Source organism: Myxocyprinus asiaticus, chromosome 2 (genome assembly GCF_019703515.2).
Source record: "Myxocyprinus asiaticus isolate MX2 ecotype Aquarium Trade chromosome 2, UBuf_Myxa_2, whole genome shotgun sequence".
Lineage (NCBI taxonomy): Eukaryota > Metazoa > Chordata > Actinopteri > Cypriniformes > Catostomidae > Myxocyprinus > Myxocyprinus asiaticus.
Window position 1 is genome coordinate 29,900,440 of NC_059345.1, and position 12,484 is coordinate 29,912,923.

The 12,484-nt window shown below is 37.2% G+C and overlaps 1 protein-coding gene across 3 annotated transcripts in view; it reads right to left on the minus strand.

Moving 5' to 3' along the window:
- LOC127413833 (intermembrane lipid transfer protein VPS13C-like) overlaps nt 1-12,484 on the minus strand; it is an 88,986-nt gene that overhangs the window by 74,298 nt on the left and 2,204 nt on the right. For all 3 annotated transcript variants that reach the window (XM_051651301.1, XM_051651319.1, XM_051651310.1), the window contains exons 2-5: nt 5,350-5,393; nt 4,813-4,855; nt 2,909-3,004; nt 564-665 (exon numbers count right to left, since the gene is read on the minus strand). In XM_051651301.1, coding sequence (XP_051507261.1) covers nt 564-665; nt 2,909-3,004; nt 4,813-4,855; nt 5,350-5,393 — 285 coding nt within the window. The remainder of the gene's footprint in view (nt 1-563; nt 666-2,908; nt 3,005-4,812; nt 4,856-5,349; nt 5,394-12,484) is intronic.

The window sequence follows — 12,484 nt, forward strand, 5'->3', positions numbered from 1 at the left end:
AAAAACACACAAAGTAATAAGGAGCAAAAAGCTGAAGTGTCTTCACGGTTAAGTTCATTAGAAACTCTTAAAGCCTCAAATAAGACAATGCATGTCTCCTTAGATGGATATACTGTATGACAGTCCCGCTACTGGAACTGTGTCCTGTACATACCACGTGGTGGATTCTTATACACATAACTCTCCAGATCATATACAAACTCTCCAGCCTGAGAGCCTGCAGTCCATCAAATGCAGCACAAAGCAAACACACACAGCCATTAGGGACAAAAGAAATGACGAGAATATGATGGATAGATGGAAGGGTTGGTGGATGGATGGATGGATGGACAGATGGATGAGGGGAGGTTGAAAAAAGTTACTACGCTATGCAGAGGTGAGGATGAATAAATTGATGAACATTAGTTAATAAAGTTATACCACCAATTAACTGCAAATAAAGAGACCATAAGAGAGGACTAATGATCCTATGTATGAAGTCAACAAATTATTATGTCCTGCTCATACTGACAGACAAGTCATATCTCGCCAGATACCGAACGAATGTTAGAAAGAGAACTCACCTCTGTGTGCAACCAGCTGCAGGTTTTCCTCAATACGCTGTAGCTCCCTCTGCTTGGCCTCCTGCAGGTACCGCTCTTCTTTAACCGCATCATACTTAATCGCTTAAAACACACAACACACAGGCAGTTAGAAGCAAACAAACATCTAAGACACCAAAGAGAGTGACTTATACATTATCATTCCCACTACAGCTGTCCTGAAGTCTTAAATATTTTCACTATTGCCAACTTATGTAGTTTTGCATGCACACACATATACTGTACATGTGGAAAACCAAACATAGATTTAAACACTTTGTACTCAGTCAGCCAAATAATAACAGAAATAATTATTTACAATGGGCATCTCTCTATATATTCACTGTTCAGAATGCGAGTGGCTTAAAAATAGCTACAATCTAATGCTGCTCATTCAAGTAGACTTGAGTTTTTTTTATTACTGCCTCCTATACTTCTTCTTCTCCTCTGGCATCCACAGCTAGAGTTCTATCAGGAAGGACCAGTTCAGGCCAATCCACGTGAGAAACAAAAGGCAACAAAAAGCATCTTCTTTGCACCAAGTGCAAATAGTGTTAGATGATTTCCCCTAATTAAATACTAACATATAGTAGTGGCATCACTGCAGTGGGTTTATTGAGTCCCACAGACACCCTACACCAACCTCTACCCCCTAAACCTAACCCTACTCTTCCCTTACAAAAATTATTATCACCATGGTATTTTCTAGTAAAATCATAGTAACCAAAAAATTAAACATGGTTACTATATTAACACCATATTACTGTAGTAACACCATGGTTAAATGCGTTGAAACTATGGCTTCCACACAAAAAAGCCAAAATTACTACAATATTACAATAGTAAAAACCCCTAATGCTTTGACTTCTCTTTCTACACTAGAGTAGTAATATTAATAACATAACAATGGCAATGTAGACCAGAAAATAAATGGCAGATAAATAAATTGCCAGGCTTTTTTTTTTTTTTTTTTGGCAATGGAGACGATTCCTTATGCAATTTAGTCCATTACAAACAGTGTGTTCATTCATACAACAAGCCATCAAAGTGTGTAGTACATATTTTATAACTGCTGTATAGAGCATATACTGTAGCTGACATACTGTATGTTCCCAGCTTATAGGGAAAGAAAGCCTGTGTATATGTAAACATAAAGTAATTAGATTGGCAGTGAAGGATGACTGTCTTCACTCCAAGAGACAGACAGACAGGAAGTAGTAGCTGATATGCTGTCTTCAATAAAACAATAATTTGATTACTTGCATGCATTTAACAGAATAAATCAGTTTAGAAGATATACAGTAGGGAAGCCCATAAGAAGTCCTGTTCAAAGTGACAAGAATCATTTCAACATCTGAAAAGGCAACGTACACACACACAATAAACTTTGCTGAGACAATCAAATGAAACAGTTATTAATTATTGCCATCAACAGCCCTCCAATAAAACCTGTATATTTACAATATGTATGATTAGCCATTCTAACCATAAAATATAGAACAGCCATCAAAGAGAGGCTATGATCAGATACACACAAGAGAAGCTTATTGGTCCAGGTCCCAAGCCACCACCCTACTACCTACTTCACTGCACTTGGCTTACCATTGTAAGGTGAAGTAAATAACCTAGACTCAGCTGCAACATGTAAAAAAACAATGTCAGTCGAAGCAGCCCAAGCTTTATTTGATGGAAATAGAGGATATGCATTAATGAAATTCACATTTTCAAAATAGAGTATCTTTTGTATGGGCTATCTGTAATTGTTGCAATAATAGTCAAAAAGAACACCCTCACATATCTTTCAAATGGTTCTCTTTACTAACTGAAGACTGCTGTGTCAAGATTACTGGCAATTGTCAATTGTGAATGCAAAGTACCCCACAACACTTTTCAGGAATCTGTACCTTTAACTCCTGTAATTAATAAAAGCTATTTGTTTTGATCATTTAGTATTTTGTATTTTACACATTTCTAGTATGTTTTTATTAATACAATCTTCACTGATAATTGAATTTCCTTTGTGTAATGAAGCTTAATTTAACGCAACTATACATATCTCTGTTAAGGGACAGGAATCCATCTTAACTACTTAACTATACAAACTAAACATAATGCAATTCTTATAACAAGAAAATTCAGCATTTGGGCTGATCCAAACTAATGACTGCAGTAAATGTTATGAAATAAATAGCCTTGTGCTTCCAGCTAGAGATATAAACGCTAATATTTTTTTGTCTACGCTTGGTGACATGCTGCATTAGTTTTACAATTGTGAATATTATAGAAAAAGCTAAATAAATAAATAATGTGGTTGTATAAACACTCACTTGCTCCGGGAACCACCAGAAGGTATAAACCATCTAACGTAGCCACCACTGCCTCATTGTAAAGGTTCTTCCAAGGGATCTTCAGAGTCAGTTTACCTACAGAACAAGCATTTCAAAGCAGTGTATACACTATATGAACCATAATAACAGTGTATTAAATGAAATGAAAGCAGGCACTCTGGAATCCTTATGATTATGTTACAGGTAAAGTGTAAGACACACATTAGTAAACTACAATACAAGCATGGTTATTTGTTAGTGGCTCGCTAGTATTTTAGGTAAACATGTAATATTATTTTCATAGCATGTGTTGCTCAGGAACATAACATATGATGTGTGTTATAATATATAAAACTAGAAAACAATCTCTTTTTGGCAATTGTACATAATAAATAAGGGTTTATTGGGTACTGTACTTTTAACTTATGGTCCCCCAGTGAAACTGAATAAACTAGTTTAAACTAGATCCCTTTTCATAACTCACTGAGCAAAACAGACCTACGCACCAATTGGATAAGGGCTTCAAGATTAGAAAGTGTCTTATTTAAACAAGAAAGCATTCAAAAACGTAATGAATCTTTTGAAAAAACATAGTTAATATGCATAGAATTAGGCAGACTTGTTAACCAATAACTTTTAAGAACCTGACATCTTGGCATACTGTCTAGCAGTCGTTTCAGGTTATCTGACTGGATCATGTGAGAACATGAACTGATGACTGATTTCACAAGCTCTCTTTTTATTGCCAAGACATCAACACTGCAATGTTTTTTTTTTTTTAATTATTATTATTATTATTATAGAACACAGAATCATAGAGCTGAATAAATAACTAATACAACAGTGATGAATAGTTCTTACAAAACATCTAGGCCTTGAGGGCTTGAGGCTATTTCACTACAGAGTCGTGAAGACGCTAATTCCCACATCAACACAGTACAGTTCCTAATAAAAGTGATTATTAATGAATGAAAGAATATGTTCAAAATGGCTTCAACTCGACTGACAAATCTAATGAGGAATTGTGGAAGCAAACCGCAAACTTCAATTAACTATATTCTGTGCACTAATAAAACAGAACCCTTAAAGAGCACCTATTATGGTTTTTAAACGTGCCTAATTTTGTTTTAAAGGTCTCATACAATAGATTTACATGCATCCAAGGTCGAAAACACTTTAATTTGCTCATAATTTAAATTGCAGCATTAGTTTTTTTTTTCCCAGTGTCAAAAACAACTCGTTCAATGATCCGTTCTAAAGGATTCATTCTAAACCCCTCCTTTCAGAGAGTCTACTCTGCTCTGATTGGTCAGATGTCCCAGTCTGTTGTGATTGGTCTACCGCTTAGTGTAGTGTTTGAGGGCGGGTCAAAGCTGTTCGCGAGCAGCCAATGAAGACAAGAGGCGGGTTTTTTGTTACCAAATTACTAGGTTGTACAGGAAGTAAGTCTGGAATTACTAACTACTAAGTGACTGTTAGGTGTTAAGAATTGGTTCTTTCTTTTGGGAGTCAATAACTCCATTTGTCGTGCACTTTGATTTTTGAAACTTTGCAGACTTTTTTTACATTTACAAACAGCTATATAACACACTATATGAAAGGTAATATTTGAAAAACCATAATAGGTGCTCTTTAATCTTTATTGTTGCATCTAAATGTCTTATTCGATTGTGTTCTCACTTCCTGCAACAACCATGAAGCGATCGTTATTGCAGAGCTAAATCAGTTGGTATTATCTAACTCGAGCAAAAAAATAAAGGAAGTGAAATTCACTTAATACAGCACTGGAACTTTGCTTTTACAGCAGTACAATCTCCATGGTTAACAACATATTACCAAACATAACCAAACATATTTCATGCAATTTTTACTTTGTCTTGAAAAAGTTAAAGTTGGATACTCACCAATTTGACCAGCCTTCACTTTAAAAGGGACAGCAAACTCATTCTAAAGTACAAAAATTAACTGAGTTTTAAACATACAACCTTTTAAATAATGTATGATATTTATTTTCTCTATACTATGTTATTACAGAAGGCCTAATACTGAAATGCTTTTTCAGTAGTAGCAACATGTACAGTATGCAGACTATACATTTAACTGTATACTGCTTTGTGAAAATGTACATAGTCCAACTCTTGCAGTTATTGTGATTTTTTAATATTTGTGATACCATCAGCAAATCATACTGTTTTAGCACACTTTGATTTAGCAGTAGCTACAGACATTTAAGTGCCAACCACTAACCACAGTGTTACATACACAGAAACACATGATTAACATTTTGGAACTTTCTCATAGTAATGACAAATATGGTTCCTGTTTTGTTGCTATTATATGATATGCACTGCATTCATAACATCTAAATCTAGATTAAAATATGTAAATATCTATGTTTAATTAAATTAAACATTTGAATGTAGTTAGCAATACATACTTACCAAAGCATTCTCTTTCACCCTCAGATTTTCTAACACAACATTTCCTAAAAAAGGATGATAATAAGGACAACATTGTAAATTGTATATAGTATTTCAGAATGTACAGACTGTACATATAGTTGAAATCAGAAGTTTACATACACTTAGGTTGAAGTCATTAAAACTAATTTTTTAACCACTCCACAGATTTCATATTAGCAAACTATAGTTTTGGCAAGTCGTTTATGACATCTACTTTGTGCATGACATTAGTAATTATTCCAACAATTGTTTACAGACAGATTGTTTCACTTTTAATTGACTGTATCACAATTCCAGTGGGTCAGAAGTTTACATACACTAAGTTAACTGTGCCTTTAAGCAGATTGGAAAATTCCAGAAAAATGATGTCAAGCCTTTAGGCAATTAGCCAATTAGCTTCAGATTGGAGGTGCGCCTCTGGATGTATTTTAAGGCCTACCTTCAAACTCAGGGACTCTTTGCTTGACATCATGGGAAAATCAATAGAAATCAGCCAAGACCTCAGAAAAAAAATTGTGGACCTCCACAAGTCTGGTTCATCCTTGGGAGCAATTTCTAGACATCTGAAAGTACCACGGTCATCTGTACAAACAATAGTACGCAAGTATAAACACCATGGGTCCACACAGCCATCATACCGCTCAGGAAGGAGACGCATTCTGTCTCCTAGAGATGAACGTAGTTTGGTGTGAAAAGTGCAAATGAATCCCAGAATAACAGCACTGAAAAAAAGCATGCGTGAGCAAGAAGGCCTACAAACCTGACTCAGTTAAACCAGTTCTGTCTGGAGGAATGTGCCAAAATTCCAGCAACTTATTGTGAGAAGCTTGTGGAAGGCTACCCAAAACGTTTGATCCAAGTTAAACAATTTAAAGGCAGTGCTACCAAATACTAACAAATTGTATGTAAACTTCTGACCCACTGGGAATGTGATGAAAGAAATAAAAGCTGAAATAAATCATTCTCTCTACTATTATTCTGACATTTCACATTTTTTAAATAGTGATCCTAACTGACCTAAGACAGGGAATGTTTTCTATGATTAAATGTTAGGAATTGTGAAAAACTGAGTTTAAATGTATTTGGCTTAGGTGTATGTAAACTTCTGACTTAACTGTATATTGAGTAACCAGATAAAGAAAAAGTTGTCATATCTCATTTAAAAGGTGTGTTGACAAAATAATAGGGCATCCACTAAAGCATCCAGTGTGTGAAGACAGTGTGTGTTCTATTAGCCCTTATCCAAATTGCATAACTATATCACTCAGATGGCTTCATTATAATAGAAATTAGGAAGGGTCCACACCTATTGCAAAGCATTAACATTTGATTTAGACATTGATTGAATCATGAACAATGGTCACCAATTCACAGAATAGGGCTGGGGCACCCAGAGCCATCACAGAAAATAGGGGACAGACCTAGATAGTATGATAAACATGCTTTCATTCATATACACTCTTGGTCAAGCGGACAAACAGGATACAGCCATTTGGAGAAAATCTTACAGAATCACGATACCAAATACCTTGAAAGCCCAATACAATGTGCATCACTTTCGTTTTTTATGTTATGTTATATGAAATTAACTATTTTTTTTTTTTAAAGTCCCTCATTTCATCTATTGTGGATTGCTCAACTGGAAACATTTAATCACGCCCTGGTGAGTTTAAAGGTGTTGCCACATACAGAGAAAAAGAAATCATATAGTTGGCGCTTTAATGCAAAATCCTGATTTCCAACAAATGTTAAAGGCTGAAATCAGTGATTATATGGAGACCAACTGGTCCTCAGTATCCTCTGTGGGCGTGGCTTGGGAGGCACTTAAGGAGGTTCTTAGGGGTTGGATCATACAGTATGCCTCATTCATGAAAAAATCCAAAGCACGAGAACTCGTGGAGTTGGAAGGGAATATTAAAAGTGCCGATGCAGAACTGAAGCGCCGAATGTTGTCTGATGGCCTCACAGAATTGACCGATTGAAATACAGATGTAATACTTTTGTCGCAGAAGGTGGAGTTTTGGCTATTCGGGGCAAGACAGTCATACTTTGAGTCGGGGGACAAAGCAGGGAAGCTTTTGGCTGGATAAAGCAGAGAGTTTTTTCTACCATTCCCTCAGTGAAATCTGCTGGTGGTGAAATATTTACCTTGTTAGTTATGACATCTCTTATACATACAGATCAGGTGGGGTTTATTCGGGGCCGCAGCTCTTCTGATAACATCAGACATTTCATCAACATCATGTGGTCAGTGGCAAATGATCAGACTCCAGTCGCAGCCATCTCACTTGATGCCAAAAAGGCGTTTGGTATGGTAGAATGGGATTATCTTTATAAGATTTTGGAAATATATGGGTTCGGGAATACTTTTATTGGATGGATTAGATGGATTATAGACAACCAGTAGCGGTGGTACAAACAAACTGATTAATTTCAGATTATTTTACTTTGGATAGGGGCACCCGGCAGGGTTGCCCTCTTTCCCCATTATTTTCTGTCTTGCCCTGGAAGGAGGAGGATTTTCCAGGGGTGATGGCGGGAGGTGTGGTGCATAAGCTTCTGCTTTACGCAGATGATAGTTTATTATTCATCTCTGACCCTACTAGATCTATGCCTTGCCTCCACAGAATTATTAATTCCTTTTCTAAGTTCTCGGGATACAGAGTTAATTGATCTAAATGTGAAGCTTTGGCTCTGACAGCGTACTGCCCCATAACGACTTTTCAGCCAGGCGCCTTCCAGTGGCCCAAACAGGGCATTAAGTATTTGGGTATTTTATTCCCAGCAAATTTGTGTGATTTAGTTAAGAGTTAATTTTGTCCCTTTAATAAAGAGGTTTCGAACGATGTGGGCAGGTGGGCTTCATTACATTTATCGATGATTGGGGAGGTTCATGTTATTAAAAAGAATTGTATTCCAAAATTCAACTACCTGCTACAGGCACTCCCTATAGATGTCCCCCTTCTCTTATTTCAAGCAATTTGATAGCATAGTGAAGTCCTTAATTTGGAATGGGAAACGTCCCAGATTACATTTCAGTAAGCTGCATAGGCCGATTGATAAAGGTGGGCTAGGCCTACCCAAGATTTAGTTTTATTATTATGCATTTGGTCTCAGACATTTGGCTCATTGGTCACTTCCACCTGAGAGAGCCCCTCCCTGGTTTTGTATTGAACAGGAAGTTCTTGCCCCTATTTCACAAGGCCTTTCTATCAAACTAATCGGAGAAGTTAAGTTACACCCCGTTATATCGCATTTACTCTCAGTATGGACAAAAGTGTCCAGAGTGTTTAATTCGGACATTTATTTAAATGTTGCTTCGAGCTTATGGCTTAACCCCAAATTATATATTAATAAATCCCCTTTCTGCTGGTCAGAGTGGATTGTGAGGGGGGTTACTACACTCGGTGACCTATATGAGAGTGGAGTGTTGAGATCCTTTGAAAATCTGGTTCAACATTTTGGGATTCCCAGATCTCAGTTCTTTAGATATTTACAGCTACGACACCTGCTCTGTACTATATTTGGGAGTAGCATACACCCCCCTAAAGCGGCGGATACTCTGGGAGTGGTGATTACTGCTTTTGGAAAAGGTCACAAGGCATCAGTGTATTACTCCCTGTTAATTCGGAGTCTGGGGGACGGAGCTTCAACTTCTCTCAAGAGATAGCAAACTTTTGGGAGAAAGATTTAAACTTGGTGTTGGAGGAGGGAGAAAGAGCTAGGATTCTAAAAAACATCAAGTTTGCATCTAGAGATGCAAGTGTGCGCCTTATGCAATTCAAGATTTTACATCGATTTTATTAGACCCCCTCTAGATTGTATAGGCTTGGTCTTAAAGACACACCCACCTGCTGGCGATGCCAATCAGAGGATGGAGACATAACCCATGTCTTTTGGGGGTGTGTTAAGATCCAGGAGTTTTGAAGGTTCAGAGTCTTGTGTGTGATGTACTGGGCACTCTGCTTTCATTTTGCCCCATACTCTGTATTTTGGGCGATGGAGCGGTCATCAACGTTGAGAATGGACACATAAAGAGTTGGGTCCTAACTAGCGTCATGATCGCCAGACAGGTTCTTTTAAGGGGTTGGAGGTCGGCTGGAGCACCCTCATTTCATGAGTGGTGCTCGGAGATGGGGAGGGTGGTGGCCTTTGATGAAGGGTCATTTAGAAGACTAGGAAAATGGAATTTGTTTATGGAGAAATGGGGCAGATACCTGACATTGCTGGATGTGTAATTATTATTATTTATTTTATTTTTTTAATCTTTTTGTGTGTGTGTGTCTATAATCATGTGTATATACTCTTATGTGACCATATATATATATATATGTTTTGTTTTGCTCTTGTATATATATTTTGTAGGAATCAATGAAAAATGTTAATTACAAAAAACAAAAAAACAACAAAAAAAACACCTGCCTAATATTGCGCCAAAAAGGCACCAACCCGCATCTCAGAATAGCATTCTGAGATGCTATTCTTCTCACCACAATTGTACAGAGCGGTTATCTGAGTTACCATAGACTTTGTCAGTTTGAACCAGTCTGGCCATTCTCTACTGACCTCTCTCATCAACAAGGCATTCCATCCAAGAACTGCTGCTCACTGGATGTTTTTTGCACCATTCAGAGTAAATTCTAGAGACTGTTATGTGTGAAAATCCCAGGAGATTAGCAGTTACAAAAATACTCAAACCAGCCTGTCTGGCACCAACAATCATGCCACGGTCCAAATCTCTGAGATCAAATTTTTCTTATGGTTTTTTCCTATATTCTGTTTGCTGTATTATAGGGCACTGTAGGCCAGTTGAATATATGGATGTCAGAGTGTGTTTTGTATGTGTTTGTGTGTGTGTGTGTGTGTGTGTGTGTGTGTGTGTGTGTGTGTGTGTGTGTAAAAAACAACAGTGGCATTATGTAAACAAACTAGCATTTAAAGGGTTAAAATCCTGAAAATGAATGAATATTTGGTAGTTATGATCAGGACTGATGTTGGTTAAACAAATTACATTATTAATACATAATATTATTATGGCAGTTTTTTGACGTGGACATTTTTGTCTTGGAAGGACCTCTGAGTTACTTTTTTTATTGACGCACAAGGGTTAAACCATGGTCACATTCAAAATTACATTAAATGATTAAAAGAGAAAACATAAACCCACATCATGGGGTTAAAAAATATTTTCAAGTCTATTCAAAATATAAATTAATCCTGGAAATAATGTTTTAGGATTTTGCAGGTGCGATTCACCGAATAGAGCTAAATAGCTGATCAGCTTGTGATGTGCGAATGGCTTGCACGCACAGCGCGAGTCTTGTCACATTTGAGTAGTGTTTAGTCTCCCATTCAGCTGATGAAAAAACACTGCGTGATCAAGAGGAAGGATTACATCAAGATGTAGAGTGGAATGCAGCTGTGAAAAACGTCATATAAATAGCCTGCTGCTCTCTTGCTGTTGCTTGCGTGCTAGTGATTACATGATTACAATTACATAATATAAGAAGTATTTAAGATTCCACACAATTCCGTGATCAGTAATCAAATAAGCTAATTTGTGACATTAACTGTAACTCATTTTGTACAAAAGGACAGGTTTTCTTTCATTAAAGCACTTAAGATGCTCTGAGAAAATTCACATCCAGGATCATGATTATATCATAAATATATTTCACTCAAACTTTTATGCTGATAATATAATTTGCAATTAAAAATAAACAATTAAATGAGAAAAATAATATTTTCACAAGTGGACAAGGCACAGCCATTAACCAGGAAAATAAAAAAATAGCACTCCATGTCAAAAAGGTTGCCGACCCCTTGTACAGAGAATGGTACGAAAAACAAAAAGCATTTCTGAACATATACAGTAACATGTAGATCATTGAGGCGGATGGGCTACAGCAGCAGAAGATCCCTCCAGGTACCACTACTGTCAGCTTAGAACAGGAAACTGAGACTGCAGTGTGCACAGGCTCACCAAAACTGGACAGTAGACTATTGAAAAAACATTGCCTGGTTTTCTGTTCTTAGCTGACAGAAGTGGAACCGGACGTGGTCTTCTGCTGTTGTCGCCCATACTCCTCAAGGTTCGACATGTTGTGCATTCTGAGATGCTATTCTGTTCACTATAATTGTACAGAGGGGTTATTGGAGTTTCCGTAGCCTTTCTGTCAGCTCGAACCAGTCTGGCCATTTTCCGTTGACCTCTCTCATCAACAAGGCATTTCCGTCCGCAGAACTACCGCTCACTGGATGTTTTTTGTTTTTTGTACCATTCTGAGTAAACTCTAGAGACTGTTGTGCGTGAAAATCACAGGAGATCAACAGTTACAGAAATACTCAAACCAGCCATCTGGCACCAACAATTATGCCATGGTCAATATCACTGAGATCACATTTTTTCCCCATTCTGATGGTTGATGTGAACATTAACTGAAGCTCCTGACCCATATCAACAACTTCCCATAAAGAGAAATTGTCAGAGCAAAATTTACCAGTATTTCAAAAGGGTTGTGTTCACACATGACCTCTAACCTGAAAATTGCAGTAAATATTCTGGAAAATGCTGTGTGAAAAGGACCACCTCCTGTGATGGCATCAATTCACTTCACTTTCAAGTCCATTTGGAGTGTTTACATACAAGCCAAAATGATTGCAAACCACTCTAACACCCTTGAAATGAACAAAGTGAGAAAAGGTACCTGTTCAACACAGTAAATAAAAAAGAAAAAAAAAATCAGATGTTGATTCTAAACAGTTCCTTCTCTCCTTCTCTCTGTCTTAACTGACAGTTAAACAAATGATACTTATTATTCTAATAAATGTGGCCGCAAGCCATCCATGGAATTTAGCTGAAAGAATCTAATTGGAGTTGTTCTAGCCTTTCAAGGCATAAACTAAAGATTAACTGGGCGAACACAAATATTAGCATGTAAACCAAGCAAATATTAACAATGCATAGTACACAAAGGGCAGGATTAGAGGCACTGGTGTTCATTTCATTGGGATTGTGAGAAGATCATGATGTTCTCATCAGGGTAGGATTGCACCAGCTGTGCGTAAGTTCTCACGTAAGTTAGGACGTAAAGTTCACACTAAGGGCTTGGTA